Genomic DNA, 19,759 nt, shown 5'->3' on the forward strand with positions numbered 1-19,759 from the left:
CCATGGTCTTTAAAGCCCTTGCATTTCCCAGCACAGCACTGTTGCCACCACAGGAAGAGATTTAATCTCTATGAGCCCAGGGTCTTCATGAGTAAAATGGGGGAGGGGGAGATTGTATTGCCTTATAGATTTGTTTAAAAATTAAATGAAATTATATTGGTTAAAAGCATAAAAACCTGCGTGGTGCCTGATAAATGGTAGGCGTTCAATGAATGTTTTTTTGTTTGCTTCTTTTTCTGTTTAGCGTACATCAATATTAAAACTCAGGGCTTGGGCGCCTAGGAGCTCCAAAAACGCTTCAAAAAGCCCGAGGACCTCGCACTGATTCTCGGGGAGCACGAGAGCAATCTGGGGAGAAAGGACTGGGCTCCAGGAGCCAGAGGAGCCCGTGGCAGCCTCGCGCCCCTCGCTCCGCCGCCTCCGCCGGCTCCCCCGGCTTCGCGCCCCGCCCCGCCCCGCCCGGCGCTGGGTCCGGAGCGCCTGGTGGGCTGATTCCGGAGCGTGGAAGGGAGCACGAAACACGGAGGCGAGAGGGAGGCGGCGGCGGGAGGCGGGGAAGAGGGGACCCTCCTGGCTGCTCTCCCAGGTCGGCGCGGAGCCGCCTCGGGCCAGGCTGCGGGCTGCGCGGCGGCGGCGGCGGCGGGGCCGGGCCGGGATGCCGGGCTCCCGGGACCACGCCGGGCGGGGCGGGCGGCCGCGGCTGGCAGCAGGCGGGAGCTGTCCGTTGTGCTGAAGCGGCGGCGGCGGCGGCGGCGGCGGCGGTGACCCGGGGCCCGGCGCAGCGGTGCCCTCCTGGGAGTTCCGCCGCGGCCACGAGGCGGGGCGCCGTTGCTCACCGGCCCATGCCGGGCCCCCGAGCCCCGCGAAGGAGGCGGGACCGTCCGCGACAGGACAGGTAAGGGGACGTCTGGGGCGCATCGGGAGCTCAGAGCTGGGCGCTGAGCCGGGACTGAGCCTGGGAGGACAGCGGGGCCCTTCTCAGGGATGCGCACTCCACCAGAGAACGCGCCAAGTCCATCCCCACCCCTCACCCTACAGGGTGACAGGGGCCTGAGGGACTGGGGCCCAGACAGGCTCCTGAGCACCCTGACCCCACACCACCAGGCCTTGACCCCAACCTCAGGCAGCTCTGAAACACCCTGCCCACCAGGAACGCTTGTGAGAGGAGAGTCTCATGGACTCCCTGGTACCCCCGTCCCCACCAGGGTTCTGCGACACTAGGGAAATTTGAACCAGCCTCCCAGCTGCCCTCCCCTTCCCCAAGCCTCCTCATCAGGGTGACTGCCTTCAGATTTCTGTGCCCTGCAAGTGACCCTTGGGCCAAGGGATGGGCCAGGCCCCTCAGGACCTATTAACCCATTTCTCCAGGGAAGGAAAGAGGTGCCAGAAGATACCTTAATTTTTTCCCTGTGGCCCTCTTGGCTCTTATGGAAGGAGGCTGGTTTCACATCACACCGCCTGGTGCATGGGGGCAAAGAGTGGGAAGACCTGAGTCCTGTTTGCAATGATGTGCCTCAATGCTGGTGACCCTAAACAGAACCTCTGTTTGGAGTCCTTCCTCTTTTGGCAAGACTGAGCTGGATGAGCTCATTCAGGCCTGCAACGTGCTTCCAGTTCTTCAGAGCAGAGTTCTCTGGGTGCCACAATGTAGCAGTCAAAATAAAACTGCGTAGGGGAGGCTGGCCTGTCGCTGTGGCTGACCCTGGCCTTGTCTCCATCCCTCCATCTCAGAACAACTTCCCCACCCCCTGTGGTGGGACGGGCACCGGGCTAGCAGTTCCTGGCTGGGCACTGGCATTGATGGGCTTTAGCCCAGTTACCTGAGCTCTCTGAACCTCACTTTCCTCATCCCTAATGTGAGAATAAGGTAGCTGCTGTGTTCGCCTCAGACAACTGCCTCGGGACTCCATGGAACAATGTCCTGATTGAAGTCCAGCATGAGCTGTTATCACTGTGTCCATCCACCAGCCAGCCCTGCTGGCAGTGACCTGTCGCTGTCACCCTTACCCCCTTTTCTCCCAGCCTGGCTTTGGCTCCCTTTGCCCTTGGCCTCCCTGGGGTTCCAGAGTCTGCAAAACCCAACCTACAAATCTTGAGGAGCTAAAAGGGTTCTCTGCCCTTCTCCCATTCCATCACCTATAGAAGACAATATAGGGTGAGAGTCTGACTCACAGTTTTTATTTTTTTTCCCCGAAGAATCACAGATCTAGGGAAACAGCTCCTTGAAGGCAAAGATTGTGTTGTTTTTATCTCTTTGCTTCCTTCCACACCTCCTCTCCCCCATAGCACCTGGAAGGTAGTAAGGACTCAGTAATTGGGTGTAAAATAAGAGAATGAAGTTTTAAAATATCTCAGAATAAAAACATTTGACTGGAACTCAGGAGCCTTGTGTTCTGGTCCCAGGTCTTTCAGTGACTGTCTCAGGCAGTCCCCTCCCCTCTGTAAGCTTCAGTTTTCTCAACTGTAAAAGAGGGTTGAACTAGATGGGTTTTATTCTGATGTTCTGTGGGACAATCTGAGGGCTGTTCTGAGCCTACAAATCCCTAAGTTTTCCTTGAATGCAGGATACCAGCTTCATAACCCTGACAGAAGAGTGAGTCAATGTCCTTTCAGTGAAGAACTGGATATTATGAATGCAGTGGAATGGAGAGACGATAACTAAGAAAAGGACATTTACAGTTTTAGCGTTTTCTTTAGATCCCCTACTCTTCCAAATTTTCTTGGGAAAGCCCTGAGTGCACACAGAGTGGGGGCTGCTGCCCCCAAGCCAAGGGGCCAGGAAAGCAACCCCCCTCCCACGCACACCCTTGTCAGCAGCCGAAGGCTAGGGACCCAGTCCTTGGCCATCTCCTCCCAGAGCCCTCCCTGACTGGGTTCCCCCTCCTAAGACGATGGAAGGAGGGGACAGTCAAGATCCATCCCTGGGAGAGCTTTTTTAATATAAAAACAAAATGAGCTTCTGTGACAATAATTTTCCTCAACTGTGGCAGGCCTGCCTGGCTGATGTGCAGAAAAACCTAAGCTAATTGGCACTCGGGTAGAGCTGAGTAAGCCATGCCAGTGACCCCCCCCTTACCCATGACTGCCCCCTCCCCCCGTGTCAGCACTTTCTGGCTCCCAGCTGTTGGTGCAGCACTGGCAAGAATCAGCTCCTCAGAGTTAATGGACAGTCACTAACCCTCCTAACAAGGTGACAGCGGCAGTAGCAGCAGCAACCATAGAGAGGGGCTTTCTGTTCTGCAAGACTGGTCGGTGGGGGTGCTGGCCTACTGATGGGGCTGGAACCGTGCACCACCCCTCCTTCCACGGCCGTCTGCTGGACACCCCACCCCCAGAGCTGTCAGGGTTCAGGGCGTCTCTGGTCACCAGACAGGCACATCTGGCTTCTCGCCCAGCAGGGAAAAACTACTCCCTCCTTGTGCTCCCCTCCTGCCCCTCCCTGCTGAGGCGGCTACTCTGCACCCCTCTGCAAGGCTTCAAAGGGAAGAAGGGAGTCAGCCCTGGCCCACAACAGGGTGGTCTTAGTTATCTGGGGCTGGGGATGAGAGAAGTCTGAGGAAGAGGAAGACATGAATGTCATTAAGAAATGATGTGTGTGTGCGCGTGCACGCATGTGTAAGAAAGAGATTGAAACATTGAAATACACATATGCAAGTCCCTTCCCCTGGGTGGCACACACAAAATGAAAGAGGAAGAGAACAGAGAAATCTGCACATTATTAATTACCTTCAGATCCAAAAGCCAATTCATCTGTGCGTCCTGGAGGAACTTCCAGTCCCAAAAGTACACCACTCCAGGGAGGAAAGAAGCAGAAGAAACGGCCTTCGCTTTGGCAAGAAGAAACATTTCAGTTCCTTAAACCTTTGACATTTTCCAGCCCCCTTCCCTTCTCAGGCATTCTGCCTTCAGCAAGGTATCTTCTGCTACAAGCCAAGGGACAATAAAGACTGATCGCATCCTTACTCTCCATATCCCTGTTTTCTCATCTCTTGCCTCCTCCCGTACCCTCTCTCCTCCCTCCTCCCTGCAGCTGCCACCCCGCAACCCCCACCCCAGGCAAACCAAGCAGGGAGTGAGGTCCCAATGCTCTAACTCCTCATTATGTGTGCTGTCTTCTGTCATCAGATGCTGTTTGCTTGTAAGTGGTTGGGAATGAGCTGCTTCAGTGGAGACAGGTTGTTTCAGTGAGAATAAAAATCTGATTTCTGCCTGAAAATGAACTACTTGCCCAGCGATTTTCACTCTTGTCAGCCACAGTCCCATCCTCCAGGGGCAGTGAACCTTTCCAGTCCAGCCCCTGGAAGCCCAGTGTGGCAGTGGATAGAAAACAGGGTCAACTTTTTTCTCCTGGAACACGGCACCTTAGAACAGTTCTATGCGCTGAGACGTGTTCCGACTGTTTTTTCTCTTTCCTGGGCTCCCTTCCTTGGCCCTCTTCCCTTCTCCCCCCTCTCCACAGGTCCTTCAATAATTCCCAAGTCTCTCTCCAGCCAACTACCCAGGGCTTCAACTCCACACATTCAATTGCCACAGGGAATTTCTCCCCTGGTACCCCCAAAACACTTCAAGACCAAACTCATCCACTTCTCCTTCCCATCCTGCTCTTGGATGCATGTGTGTTTCATATTTCCAGCTCGAAACTTGGTGGGCCTTTTCAATCTAAATATTCTGATTCCTTTCAACTCAGGAAATGCTTTCTGCTTCTGTTCCTTTAATTATTATTTTCCTCTAGTCTTTCTGAACCTCCTGTTGGGTGGATGTTGGACCTCTGGGACGATCCTCCATATCTCTTAACTTTATTTCATATGCTCCATCTTTTGGTCTTTTTGCTCTATATTTTGGGGAAGTTTAAGTTTCTCTTATGTTAAAAAGTTGGTTCTTAACTGTGTCCATTCTATTACCAAGTCTCTGCATTAAATTTGTGAAAATTTAGGCAATTATTTTCAGTTTCCCAAATACTTTTATGTCTTTGATTGCTCCTTTTACATAGCAGCTTGTTCTTGTCTTAGAGATGCAACACCCTCTCACATCTCTGCAAGAATATGAATTAAAAAATAAATTAAAGATCTTGCTCTGAATGGTGTGGCTCAGCTGGTTGGAGCATTGTTCCATAAAGTGAAAGGTCACCGGTTCTATTCCCAATCAGGGCACATGCCTAAGTTGTGGGCTTGGTCCTTGGTCAGGGCACATATGAGAGCTGATGTTTCTGTCTCGCGCCAATGTTCCTCTCTCTCCCTTCCTCTCTCTATAAAAAATAAATACATTTTAAAAAGTATAAACTATAGTTTTAAAAATGTAAAGATTTTTTCTACAACTTGGATGCTTCTGATCTTACTGGGTCGTTTGTTCTGTCATTTTATACTTTTTCTTTCATTTTCATGTATTCATTATTCCTTTGTGTCCATTCAGACTTATGAATAAAAGAAGGTGTTGACTAGCATAGGCAGCTGGTGTGGATTTCCTTGGAAGCTGAGTACGTTTGTTTCCCTAACAGGCCTCTGCCTTGAATGGGAATTGTTCTTACCTCTGGCGTTTGGGGCTGCAGATTTCTTCACCAAGAAATTTTATCTGCTCTTTATCCCCCAGAAATTCCTCAGTACTTCTGGCCCACTGATATTTTTCTTTTCCCTTTTCCAATGTTATGATTTTTATCCTTTAAAAATAGATAGATATGCCCTAAAAGTTCATTTTAATAGAACTTGAAGAAGGAGAAGAGGGGGTTGTTTGTGCTCAGGCTGCCTTCTTGAGCCAGCAGCCTCCCCTTAGATTTTCTGCCTCAGCTGGTGGAATCACCTTCTGCTTAGCTGACCAAGCCAGGAAGCTGGGAGTCATTCCTGGCTCCTCCCCCTCCCTCACTTCTAGTGAACCACAAGGTCCCACTTATTTGGCCTCGTAACTGTCCCTCAGGCACGACTCCTCTCCATCCATTGGGCCCTGGATTAGGTTCAGGCCTTCATCCTCTCCTGCCTCTGTTTTTACAGTAGCCTCTTCACAGGACTCCTCTCCTCCCTTCTCGGTCACCTGAAATCCTTTCTGTCCGTGGCTGCCAACCCGAGTGCTATAAAACCCAGGCACAACCATATCGCTTCCTTGCTACAACTATCATTGGCCCCCACTGCCCGCCCGGAAGAACTTCTCTGAAGGGAGGAGGAGACCTTCCCCCACTCTCCTGCCTCACTCCATCATACCAAACAAAGCACCCTGGCCTCCCCTCCATACCCCTACCCCGTGCTTCTGTGCTGCCACCTCTGCTAGAAATGCCCTCCCCTCATTGTCTCACCCGGATGACTCATCTTCTTTCTTCAAGACTCAATTCAGATGTCACCTGCTCTGCAAGTCTCTTCGTAGTTCCCAGTGCTGCCTCCGCTCCCACCCTGGGTAGGGTTCCTGCGTCAGTGCGCCACCGTAGCACTCTGTGTGCTGCTCACACAGCTTAGTCCATTGCATTGAAAGTCTGTATTTGCGAGTCTGTATTGCCCATCCCTCTTCAGAGCAGGTACCACTTCATGTGTATTTTTGCATCTCAAGTAACTGCTCAAGAAATGTTTGTTGTGAAGAACTAAATGTGACCTGGCCATGTGCGTCCCATCCATCCCAGATCCTGGAAAGTACTTTCCTATGAGGGAGCCTCAGCCCGTCTAGCTCGCTCGCTCACTCATGAAATCAACTGTTGAATGCGTGCCTACTACATGCCAGGCCAGGGGCTGCGGGGAGGACAGCAACAGATGCACGCCCCACCCTCTTGGAGCTCACAGTCTGGTAAGGGAGAAAGACACTAATCCATGAATCACACGTGTGTAAGTAGAGACTGTGATAAGCGACTTGAGAGGAAGAGCTGGAGCCTGGAGAGCAGATAACCTGGGAATCTCAATCTAGACCCAGGAGATAGGGACGCCCTCCCTGAGGAAGTGACTTTGGAGCCAGGAGCTGGAGTAATCTGATGTGAGTAGAGACAGTACTTCTGAGAAATGCAGCTGTGAAGCGAAGGGAAGGGAGGGGACAGGAGCTGAAAGATAGAAGTGGCACTGAGGAAAGATGTTCCAGTTATCTGTTGCCAGCCCAGAACTCGGTGGCTAAAACCAAAGACATTTTATGACACATCAGGACTTCGGGGGTGAGACATTCCTGCACACACAGAGCTCAGCCAGTGGTATTCAAGTGACAGATGGGCTGCTTTGGAGAGTCCAGGGTGGCTTCACTCCCGTGCATGCCATCGCAAGGATGACTCGGATGCTGGGCTCAGTGGGCTCCATCGACAGGGGGCTCTACACACATGGCCTCGCCAGCATGACGGCCTCAGAGTCATCCAACCACGTACCGGCAGCTCAGGTTCCTAGAGGGAGTGTTCCAGCAAGCAAGGTGGAAGGCGCATGACCTCGTATCACCCGGCTTCTGAAGTCACTAGCGCCGCTTTTGCTTTGCTTTGTGGTTGAAGCAGTTGCTTACCCACTCAGCTGCAAGAGGAGGGACGTAGACCCCCACTCCTCAGTGGAGAAATGTCACAGTATTTGCAGACAGGTTTTACAGTCATCACAGTTGATTTATTTTCTAAGCAAGGAAGAAAAACAATATGTTTAAATGCTTGTCAGGAAGGACTGGAAGTTAGGAGCTGTGGAAGACAGAGGAGAAAGAAAGGATAATTAATTGTGTTAGCTTCCTGAGACAAACGAAGCAGGGAAAGCTAAGTTCCCCCATTTTCCCTCCACTCTGACTCTGCCAGCTTCTGCCTCCTCCCCATCTTTGCCCCAACTTCCTCTCTTTACTGACAGATGCAGGAGCTACAGCCAGGACCCCAAGCTGGCTTGGTGGCCTTTTGCTTATAGGCCAGAAATCATCAGATCCAGCCTCAAGCCATCTACAAACAGCCACCATAGTCACACTTTACAGTTTGTATAACAGTTTACATATTATCTGACTAGAGGGTAGTCTAGCGCCTATTGTTGAAGGTTTCACCTTTTCCCTGGATTTTAATCATTTATATTTAATCTTCTGCCTTACTAGGAAGTCCTGGCTTTTATCTTTCAGCTGAGAGGCAATTTCTCTTGTTGCACTGAGAGATAACAGTGAGCAGTTCAGCTTTTCACAATGGCTCTGTGTTTATATGAATCCAGACCTTCAGTTTATCTAGGCAGCCACCCCTCGGCTGCTAAATCACCCCAAATCTCTTAATCTTTTCTTAAAGCTCTCCTTTTCCATTCCCATCTCTGATTTTAACCCATTCAAGACCAAACCCCCACCTCCCTCACCCACACCATTTACCACGGCCGTCTACTCAGAGGTAGGCTCTGAAAGGCGTGTAATGAAAGCCCAAGCTTTGACCTCAATTACACTTGAGTTTTCTGTCACTGTTTAATCCTGGGCAAGTTAACTTTTCTGAGTGAGAATTTTTTCACCTGAAAATGGGAAATAATAATAGCCAGCTTCATGCAGTAAATAGTAACTAACTATAATTTTATAGGGTTCTGATAAGAGCTAGCCCCACACCAAGGATATGACCCAACTCCTAGTCACACATCACACTGTCCCCTTGGCCTTCTTTAAAGCAGTGTTCGTGATGCCTCTTCCCAGGCACTTGAAAGCCCACCAGGTGCTGTGTACAGCAAACCAACTCGAGGCCCCAGCCTGCAGCCCACCTGGAGAACTCGATGCTGTTCACACCAGCGGGAGCTCGGGTCAGTCCGACCTGGGTCAAATAGGGCTCTGCCGTGCTCCTGCTGAGTGGTCTCAGAGAACCTGTTTAACCTCTCTGAGCTGCAGTTCACCCACATGTGAAGGATAATGGATTAAATGAGATACTGCCTTTGAAGCACCTGGCCTGGTGTTCGGAACAAAGCGAACAGTAAATGGTAGCTGACTGGGAGTGGCATTAGAGCACAGTGACTCTGCAGTCATATTTCCAGGGGCCCTGTCCAGCGCACCACTCCCCAGCTGTGTGCTCGCGGGCACTTTAAACTGTCTTATGCCCCCATGTCTTCATCTGTAAAATGGAGAGAATGATGGCACAGACTTCATAGGGCTGCACTAAGAATTAAATAAGATAATCTATAGCATTTAGAATTGTGCCTGGAACACAAGAAAGACTTGGTAAGTGTGAGGTGGTGTTATTATTATTTCATTCTTTTACTTTAAATTTTTTTTGTGTTTATTTTATTTTATTTGTTATTTATTCTTAAAGAGGGGGAAAGGGAGGGAGAAAGAGGGAGAGAGACATCAATGTGTGGTTGCCTCTCATGCACCCCTAACTGGGGACCTGGCCGGCAACCCAGGCATGCACCCTGACTGGGAATCGAACCAGCGGCCCTTTGGTTCACAAGCCAGCACTCAGTCCACTGAGCCACACCAGCCAGGGCCTTTTTTTGTACCTTTATATTCAAGGTGCATTACTGTAAGGAGCATATAGTTGAATTTTGTTACTGTAAAAATTCAGTTTTAGTCTTTTTAAAAAATCAGTTTTGAAATAGTCACAAGGGTGTGAAGTACAGCACAGACAGAGCCAATAATATTGTAACTGTGTGGTGTCGAGGGGTGCTAGTCTTCCGGGGGTGATGGCTTCGTAAGGTACATCAATGTCTAATCGCTGTTGCGTACACCTGAAACAATGTAATACGGTATGTCAACTACAATTGAAAAATAAATTTAAAAAATAAAATAAAAGACAAAATAATCCATTTTGACATACAATAAAAGTCATTCATTAATCTTCAGTATACAGTTCAGTGAGTTCTGTGAAATACAGTCATGTAGCCACCACCACAATCCAGGCATAGAACAGTCCCATCATTCAGAAAGTCCCCATGCCCCTTTGCGGTCCATCCCCTGCCCCAGCTCCTGGCTCTTAGCAGCCCCTGAGCCCTGTAGTTTTGCCTCTTTCAAATTCCATATAAATGGAATAATATGCTTTGCCTTTTTATGGGCAATCTTATTTCATTCACATTCAGTGTGATTGTTGATATAGTCAAGTGTAAGTCTAACATCGTACTATTTGTTTTCTATTTGTCTGACTGGTTCTATATTCTTTTTTCGATCTTGTCTCATTTTGGGTATTCAAGTATTTTTATTATTGACTAGCTTACTGGTTAGACGTTTTTAGACTCTTCTTTCAGTGATTATCAGAGCAGTGGACATTTTAAAGATTTTTAATTGATTTTAGAGAGAGAGGGAGGGGAGAAGAAAGAGTGGGGGGAGAGTGAGAGAAACATCGATTTGTTGTTCCACTTACTTACGCATTCATTGGTTGATTGTTGTATGTGCGCTGACCAGGGATTGAACCTACAACCTTGGCATAGAGGGATAATGTTCTAACCAACTGAGCTACCCGGCCACGGCTCAGAGTAGTTCTTTTTCTTTTAAGGCTGTATTTATTTATTTTTAGAGAGAGGGGAAGGGAGGGAGAAAGAGAGGGAAAGAAACATCAATGCTTGAGAGCAACATGAATCAGTTGCCAGCTGGGGACCAGACAGCAACCCAGGCATGTGTCCTGACCAGGAATCGAATCCATGACCTTTTGTTTGGTAGGACAATGCCCAGTCACATGGGCCACACCAGCAGGGCAAGAGCTGTGGTTCTTAAATCATAGTCCCTGGAGTCGCAGCTCCAGCATCACCGGGAACTTGTTACAAATGTGCATGCCCAGGTACAGCCCGGAATCGTTAAGTGTGAGGGTGGAAGCCAGAAGCCTGGCTTTAACGAGTCCTCCAGGTGTTGTTAGCGCACACCCGTGGTTCAGAACCACAGCCCTGAGACGACTTGCGCTTCAGGCAGGCAGCCAGGTTGTGTGCAGATCACCTTAATCCAATTAGGGACAGAGCTGATTCACAACTTGCTTTCTGTCTGGTTTCTGATTTGCTCCCACTCCTAGGGGTCCTAAAGAGGTGGAAAACTGGGGATGTTTTCTGGGTCCCCTCCTCCTTAACAGGCCCTGAACTCCAGTTGTTCTCCCTGGCTGCCGCGGACACCGTGGACACCGCTAGAAGCAGAGGAAGTGGTGCCGAGGGCCAGGCTGCCCTGCTCTGTGCTTCTCTTTCCTCTGGGACCCCGGCACTTTGACCCCTCAAGTTCTTTCTCCCTCAGTGATTCTTCGATGCTCCCATATTCCCCCCCCCCCACCTCTTTCTATCCATTTTTAGCAGGCTTAGTGTGATAGGAGTTTGTCTACCCGCAGCCAGAAGAGGAAGCCCCCATCCTATCTTTGTCCTCCCACTAGAATTAGAGTCAAAATGAGCATTGAGAACAGTTCAGCGTCTGGCACGTGGCAAAAATTTCAATGTGTTAAGTTATTCTTCTTCTTTTCCCGATAGAATCCCAGGGTCATATTGAGCCAAGCTGTTAGAAATCAACACCTTCCACCCCTTTCATACATCGGAGAGATAAGCACACTGATGTTACACTGTATTATGATTGGACTCCAGTACAGTCGCGGACTCCAGTGGGAGGCTGTCATTGGACCCTAGTGGATTTCTGGATGGCTTCCTGTCCCTGGTCAGAGAAGTGGCAGTGTGCTTTCTGTCCCCAAATCAGGGACTGGAAAGCCTTAGGGTCCAGCTCAGTTCTCAGCTCAAAAGAAAACAAGCCAGGGGTTGTGGCCTCACAGATTCACCTTCTCTCCCTCTCCTATTGTGGGACCCAGACATGTAGCTTCAAATGCACAATTTGGAGTAATTTCCTTAGCTTCAGAATCCCAACTCGGTCTGTTCTCTCGATCAGAGTGCACACATGTGTGCACATACACACTCTCACACAGGCATGCTCACCAGCAAGTAGCCAGGGACACAATACTGCACGCTCAGTAGGCACACGGAGTCCAGGGCGGGCCAGGCAGTGGAGGTAGGGATGAATATTGCCCTGCTTTGAAACCGGTCTCTTACTCTAGGGAACAGGGAGAAGCAGCCCTAAGCAACAGGCCAAAAGGCCAGGACAAGGGCTGAGAACCCCAGGCCAGAGCTCAGTGCTTGGCCCTGGGATCAGCTCAGTGAACTCTTGTGTGGCCCTAGCAGGTTATAGGGAGAACACGCCTGTTAGAGAACTGTGACCCTTGGCTGCCAACAGGAACAGGTGCTGCAGCCCCTAGCTTGGTTGCCGCATCAGAAGTGGAGGTTGTGTGCACGTGTGCCCGTCTGTGTGTGCCGGGGTAGGCCCTGATGCTGTGCTCGGCCTCTAGACGGGGTAGGCCCTGATGCTGTGCTTGGCCTCAGAAGGAGCCCTCCAGCCTCGGGAAGTTTTAAACTGATTTTAGATAATTTGGTTCAGAAAAAATCTATGCACTTAATTTGTTCTGGTTTAAAAGTAGTACATGCTCATTGTAAAAAATAAATGTGGAAAACTGAAAAACCATGATGTAAAAAAGAAAATGGTAAAAACACCTGTGCTCCCATCCCTGGAGATAATTGCTATTGACATTTTGCTAGAATTGAGATTACATGCACACACCGTTTTCTTTCCTGCCTTCTCACTAAGTCTGCAGTGAGCACTTTCTCATGTCATTCCTCTTTGTAAACCTGTTTGAAGGCCTGTACCACCTTGCATTGTGGTACCATAATTTATTTAGCTTGTCGCTGATTATTGGACATTCAGATGGCTTTCAGTCTTTCCCTATTGTGGAAAACCCAGGATCATATATCTTTGTGCAATGCAGTGCTGAGAAGCCTTGCCTAATGGCACAGTCCAGGAAAGGCTGTGTGACTTGGGTGCCAGAAGCATAGCTGGGTGTGCTTTGACCCAAAGAGGGTGGCTGACAAAAGCAGGAGGGCGAGCTGGAACTCAGCTGCCCCCGCCTGCCCTGGAGCAGCGCCCTGCAGATGCCCTCGCAGCCTGCAGAGCTCCAGGACCCAATTCCTTGTTTTCCTTCTGGGGGATTGGACATGTGATTAGTGACCAGCCAAGACCCCTGGTGAAGCAGGGCAGCGGGCAGGGGAGTGAGCTGGATGCCTTCATCTGCTTTGAGGGCCCCTACTGCAGGCTGCTGAAAGGCCCTGCACACCTCTGCCCGCACGGTGGCAGCAAGGACGCTCAAGGCTGTAAGTAGACGGGGATAAATTAAGGCCAGCTGGCAGGGAGGCTGGGGGACCTTTGGGAACCAAGTCCTACAATCCCAGAGGGTGGGCAAAATGGGGGCAGGCAGGGCTGGGAGGAGGGCAGCCTAGGGGCAGTTGGGAAGCCAGGAGATGACACCATGGCTCCACTGTTCATCTGGCAAGTAGGTGTCTTGCCTTTCCTTTGCCTCCCTCAATCTGCTCCGCGGGGCCACAGTAGGGAGGAGACCACTCTGCGCTCATTCTTGCTCTGAACCTGCTCATCTCCCCCTGATTCTTGAAAGGTGACAAAGAGTGGGGGGATATCACTGCTGCGCGGCGCCTTAAGCCTCTGGGATCCTGGAATGTTAGTGCCGTTGTGGACATCAGTGACCATTTAATTCAGCCCCTATTATTACAGATGGGAGAACTGAGGAACCAGGTCAAAAAGCTAGTGGGGGCGGGTCAGGAAGGGAAGCCCTGTGTCCCCGACCACCAAACGCATGAGCCTTATGGTCACATGCCCGTCAACTCCACATCTGTGGGCCCCATCCGCTGGTGTAAGGGAGGCTGTGACAGGGGCTCAGGAGCTGCCTTTGTGGGTGAAAAGACACCAGGCCTGCTGGGAATCTGCCCAGAGGAGCCCAGACCTAAGCCTGGCCCTGCAAGACCTCTGTTGTGGGCACCCCCAGCTCCCCATCTGCAGGAAGGAGCCCCTCCACATCCCTGTAGTCTGAGGGGTCCCTGCAGTTTTGACCCCTGGAGAGAAAGAGAGAGAAGTAGTGAGGCCCCTGCATTTGTGAGCTGTGACTTAAGCTCCACCCCCTCCCAAGCCCGTGTGCCCTTCTCTGCATGGGGAGAAGCTCCTGACACAGTGGGTGACAGCCCAAACGGGACTTGCAACTGGTTAACGCACCAGCAAAGCCCCCAGGTGCATGGCAGCCCAACGCCTCCAGCACCATTTTTCCCCTCCTGGATGAAGAGTTGGACACACTTGGGCCACATGCTCTCTTTGCGCCCCTACTGGGTTCTCCGTTAGACATTGTTGAAGCCCCCGCTCCAGACGTTGCACCTCTCAGGGGCTCAGAGCCGTAGGCATGGGCAGCCTCCTCCTGCCCCTTCGCCTCCAGCAGGCAACAGCCCACCCTCTGCCCTCACAGCAGGGCAGCCAGAGAGCCCAGCCCCCTACGGACATACTCCCAATGCTTGGCACTTCCCTCCCTCCCCTCACTGTCCCTTTCCCTGGGTACCATTCTTGGGCCACGCTGTCTTCAGGTTTCCCAAGAACCAGCTTTCTAGCATCCTTTCGTTTCTCTTGCAGCAGAAGTAGAAGTAGCCCTTTGCCAGGCTTTGAATACTTGATGGGGAATAAGACTGGGGAGGGGCCCTAGATAAATCCAGCCCAGGGGACAAAAATCTCTCCCCCTTTTCCCTTTACCATTAAGCTGGAGACAGCCTGCACGGATGAAGACCGAAGCCTAGAGGCACGGGCAGAGGCCCATCCCATACCTAATCCACAATGCACTTGTGTCTTGCCATCTTTTTATTTTTTTAGAATATGTATTGATTTTATTGAGGTGACATTGGTTAATAAAATTATGTAGGTTTCAAGTGTACAGTTCTATAATACATCATCTGTATACGAGTGTATTGTATTGTGTGTTCGCCACCCAAAGTCAAGTTCTCCTTCCATCACCATTTATCTCCCCTTTACCCTTTTCTACCTCCCCCTCACCCCCTTTTCCCTCTGGTAACCACTATACTGTTGTCTATATCTATGAATTATGGGGTTTGGGGTTTGTTGTTGTTGTTGTTGTTGTTGTTTGCTTAATTCCTTCACCTCTTTCACCCAGCTCCTCCAACCCCCTCCCCGCTGACAGCTGTCAGTCTGTTCTCTGTATCTATGAATCTGCTTCTATTTTGTTTGTTAGTTTATTTGTTCATTAGATTCCACATATGAGTGAAATCGTGTGGTATCTGTCTTTTTCTGACTGGCTTATTTCACTTAATTCTCTCCTGGTCCATTCATGCTGTCAACAAGGGGTAAGATTCTCTTCTTTCTTATCGCCCATTGTGTAAATGTACCAAAGCCTTTTTTTTCCCACTCATCTACTGATGAGCACTTGGGCTGCTTCCAAATCTTGCCATCTCTTTTGATCCTCAAAACAACCTTGTGGGGAGGGCAGGAATTATCATCTGCACTTGGCAGATCAGGAAACCCAGAAGGACATAAATATTTGACCGAAGAATCAAGGCCAGGACGGACTCTCTGATCTTTGAATTATAAATCCCGAGCAAGACATGACCACATGACCCTGTCACCCTCTAGCTTCATGACGGAGGCAGAGAACCGGGTCCCGGGGGCCACCTGGCCTTCCCCTCCTTTCTCTCCATACTCTGCGTCTACCTGGCACACCCCAGAGTTGTGTGGGTCTGGTGTAGATACACTCAAGGGCTGCCTTTCCCTCCTTCAGCCAGCCCTGAGCCCCTGTTATGTGCCCCTCCCAGGTACACAGTAGGTGCTCAGCGCTGGCTGAAGGAGGAAGAGACAGCTCTTGAGTGTGTCTATACTCCAGCCTTTGAGTGTGTCTATACTCCAGCCTTTGAATGTGTCTATACTTGCAGGTAGGATATGCAAGTCCAGATCTCAGCACCCAGGAGGCCCTGCCTTAGATTCCACAGGGACTTCCCAATGTCAAACTTTGCTTTAGAGGGGAGGTTAACCAAAGGTGCATCTGCCTTAGACCACACCTGGGGAGGAGCATCCTCCCCCAGGAAGATCAACACCTGGGAGCTTGTGGCACATGCTGAGCTCTTCGCTGAGCGTGGTCCCATGTAACCCTAGAACAAATCTTCGCTCAACCCAGTATCCCACCTGCCACCAAGTCCTGTCAGTATCTCCCAAGGCTCGCCCTTTTCTCTGTATCTCTCCCCACTGAGTTTCAGTTGTCCTCAGCTAACCTGAAGCCAAAGCAAAGCCTCCTACTGAGGTCACGGTCAGCCCAGCCCTCTCCAAACCTCTCCCCACACGGGAAGGTTTCAGGATCCAAATCTCATCTTATCACACCTGCCGAGACTTGTGAAGCCCCCTGAGACTCCAACAGGCCTGCGTGGCCTGGCCCCACACCCCCATCTCACGCCTCCCCCTGTACCCTGAACCACACCAGCCTCCTCGCAGGCTCTCAGACCTTCCATGCTTTATCTGGCCTCTGCATGAAATGTGCGCCCGTCCCCTCGCCTTGTCCACCAGTTCCCTCCCTTCAGATCTCAGATCCACAGCCTTCCCTGCGCCTCTGTGTGAGTCCATCGTGCATTCTCGCACTCCCTGCTGTACTTCCTCAGGGCAGCCACCTTCTCCAGCAGCCTAAGATCCGTGAAGAAAAATTGCATCCCTCTTCTCCTCCTCCCCACTTTCCTCACCATCAAACCCCAGCATCTGCCAGTGCCTGGCACAGAGCTGTTGATGCCCAATAAATGTTTCCTGACCGGATACATGAACGAACCAAGTCTATGAGGTAGGTACAGCTGTTATTCCCTACTCATAGATAAGGAAATGGAGAAGTTTCTGAAAAGTTAGGTCCCCCAGCTGGCCAGTGGCAAAGGCTGGGTCTGAGGCAAGTCCGACTGCAGAGCCAGCACGCTTAACCACTTCCAGTCCTGTACCCGGTGCCCTGGCCTCACAGTCTGTCTGTCTTGTGCTCCAGCAGGCTCCCTGCGGACCACTCAGCCAGCCCAGATTCCCTTCCCCGGAGCTGCACCCAACCATGGAGAGCCTGAGTGAACTACAGAATCCGCTGCTGCCTCGGAGCCCCGCCCACCTCCATGGCCCCTACCCCTACCCCGAGGCCTCGCCCAGCTGGTCGTGCCAGGAGAAGCTCTACTCCTTCCTCCTGGGCGGGGCTGGCCCTGCTCACGCTCACCAGTTCCTGGACCCAGGGTCCCTGCAGCTGGCCGTGGAGGCCTGGTACAGGCCTAGCTGCCTCTTGGGGAGGGACACGGTCAAGGAGCCCAGGGCAGGCAGCTGTGAGACCAGCTTCACAGAGAGCAGGGAGTCCCAGGCTGGGCCCACAGAACCTGGCCAGGTAGAAGAGGATGTCACCATCCAGACTGTGTCCTATGGGGTTCAAGAGGAGCTGCAAGGACAGGAAGATGACCAGGAGGAGGACGAGGAGGTGAGTGTGTGTGTTTAAAATACAGACTCCCAGGCCTAACACCAGGTGTTGAGATTGATTAGGCCTGGCTTGGGGTCCAGAAATCAGTGTGTTACCAAGAAAGGCACTTCTGACACAAGTGCTAGCCACACTTTGAGAGACACTAGCTTGGGTTCACTATTTAATTTTCAAATAGCATTTATTGTTCTTTTTTCTTTTAAAGACTTTATTTATTTATTTATTTTTAGACAGAGGGGAAGGGAGGGAGAAAGAGAGGGAAAGAAACATCAGCATGTGGTTGCCTCTCATGAGCCCCTGCTGGGGACCTGGCTGGCAACCCAGGCGTGTGCACTGACTGGGAATCAAACCAGTGACCCTTTGGTTCACAGACCAGTGCTCAATCCACTGCGCCACATCAGCCAGGGCTGTTCTTGTTTTTTAAACTATATAAGTAATATACAGTTACTACAGAAAAGCACTGGAAGAGAACATTATTATTTTAGTAGATGATCTTCCAGTCTTTTTATATTCATGTTTTTATCCCATCCTACTTCCCAAGAGAGATCTTGCTGTACCTAGTGTTATAACCTGATTTTTCTCTCTAAGCAACATATTTCAGCATTGCTCCATGTAATTTAATCTTTTTACAAGGTGATTTTAAAAGGTTACGTGGTGTTCTATCACTTATTATCTCAACCTCCTGGTCATTGGGCATTGTGATTGTTTCTGACCTTTTACAATTACTACCCGGTAATGAACACGTCTGTACATAGATATTTAGACTCTTTCCATGTGATAAATTCCTAAAGATGGAATCAGTGGGCCATTGTGAAGGCTTTCGGCAGAGAGCGCCGAGCCCAGCCCACACCCCCATTGGCAAGAAAAGAGACTGCCTGCGCCCCACATCATTGCCACTGGGTGATCCCAGGCCCGCTCACAAACCCAGCTTGTGTTTTGCAGAGTGACGCAACCTCTACAGAGAGTGAGAGTGAAGACAGCTTCTTCACGCTGCCTCCAAGGGACCACCTGGGGCTTACTATCTTCTCCATGCTCTGCTGTTTCTGGCCACTGGGCATTGCCGCCTTCTACTTCTCCCAGGGGGTAAGAGCATGTGGGGCCCAGACCTTCCGCTCTGGCCACTTTCCTCCACTAGAGGGCTTGGCAGAAGCATATGCGGGAGGGGGTTAGGGGCCTGGCAGGCTGGGGCTGTTTTGCTGGGCACAGGGATGCTCCCGTTCATCAGCATATCTCTCTCCCTAGACCAGCAAGGCCATCTCCAAGGGGGACTTCCGCCTGGCCAGCACCACCTCCCGCAGAGCCCTCTTCCTGGCCACACTCTCCATTGCTGTGGGGGCTGGTCTCTATGTGGCTGTGGTGGTGGCTCTGGCAGCTTACATGTCCCACAGTGGTCATGGCTAGCGGCCAGTCGGGTCTAGCATCCTGACTCCCCTGCTCCACCCGAGGGGGCAGCGGGGCTTGAGGTTGCAGACCCTCTGGAAAGCCCTGCCCCTGAAGACAAGCCGTGAGGGCGGCTTGTTCGGGGACGCCTCCCAGGCTGCCGCCTGCAGTGCTCAACCTTTCCTTCCTCTTGCCCACTGCCCCAAGCCCCAGACAGGGCCAGGGGCGCCACTCTCCAGCCCGGGCTGTGTCGGGAAGCAGGAGAGGGTAGAGCTGCCCACCCACACCAACCAGGCAGGGCCCACATCTGGTTTGATGCCAGCGGGGAGCTCAGCCCATTCTGCCCACTCCTTAGAGTGACTCTGAGCTCAGGCAGCCCACTACCCAACCCCACCAGCCTCTCCACGGAGAAAGAGCCGGGGGGGGGGGGGTGGTTACAGGGAGGGAAAGGGATACCTGGGGGGCAAGGGGCCTGGCCCAGTCCTTTCAGTTCATAGGAGTCTCCACCCTGGGGACACCTGAGCCCCTCCATTTCCACTCTCTGGCTTCATCATGCCCAAACCCCAGCCAGCCAGGAGGGAAATACACGGAGACACGGGGGCCCCTTGCTCTTTCTGGCTCTGGCCGGTGCTTATCTTTCCCCAGGGCTTGTAAGATACTATAAATTCTAGACAGAGGAGTCTCAGGCATGTAAAACTCTGCACCAAGCCCAGGTCCTTGGAGCTTCCCTGTGCAGGAACAAAAGGCAGATGTGGTGACAGAGGTCCCGAAGTATCACCGGACCACGTGGGGCTCCACACTCTGCCCCTGATCCCCGCTCCCATCATCCTTCTCTGGCCTCCTCCTGGGGGGCCCTGAGAGGGCACCCTCCCAGGGAAGTGGAGAGAGAGTGCTGTCAGCAGCCCGCCAGCCGCTGAGCACAGGGCCTTGCGCCCTACGGGAAACCAGCGAGGAGAGACCCTGGCTGGGTACAGTGAGTGTCAATGAAGGGAGGGACTCAGGGCTGGCACAACTGCTAAGCCACCAGCAGGGCCCAGGAAGGCTCCCTGGAGAAGGTGTCCCTTTGGCAAGGTCCAGAAAGATGAGGAAAACTTATCTAAGAGATGTGTTTTCCCATAACCCTTAGTATTCATGGACGGGAGTGTGACAGGGACCTCCCAAGGGGGGCTCCAAGCTGTTTGAATTACACCTACAGCATGTGGG

The 19,759-nt window shown here is 51.5% G+C and overlaps 1 protein-coding gene across 2 annotated transcripts; it reads left to right on the top strand.

The window, feature by feature from the left end:
* The first annotated feature begins 810 nt into the window (after window positions 1-810).
* Window positions 811-19,674, top strand: SYNDIG1L (synapse differentiation inducing 1 like). Of its 2 annotated transcripts, none has more exons than XM_054567003.1 (5): window positions 811-895; window positions 16,350-16,522; window positions 16,712-17,179; window positions 18,119-18,259; window positions 18,419-19,674. In XM_054567003.1, exons 3-5 carry the CDS (start codon window positions 16,772-16,774, stop codon window positions 18,575-18,577), a joined length of 708 nt encoding a protein of 235 aa, XP_054422978.1. In that variant the 5' UTR covers window positions 811-895; window positions 16,350-16,522; window positions 16,712-16,771; the 3' UTR covers window positions 18,578-19,674. The 2 variants fall into 2 exon arrangements, with proteins under 2 accessions (XP_054422978.1, XP_054422979.1); XM_054567004.1 differs by having other exon boundaries at window positions 16,715-17,179.
* The last annotated feature ends 85 nt before the right edge of the window (window positions 19,675-19,759 follow it).

Source organism: Pteronotus mesoamericanus, unplaced genomic scaffold (genome assembly GCF_021234165.1).
Source record: "Pteronotus mesoamericanus isolate MK-2021 breed Mesoamerican mustached bat unplaced genomic scaffold, CSHL_Meso_final contig_182, whole genome shotgun sequence".
In the NCBI taxonomy this organism is placed as follows: domain Eukaryota; kingdom Metazoa; phylum Chordata; class Mammalia; order Chiroptera; family Mormoopidae; genus Pteronotus; species Pteronotus mesoamericanus.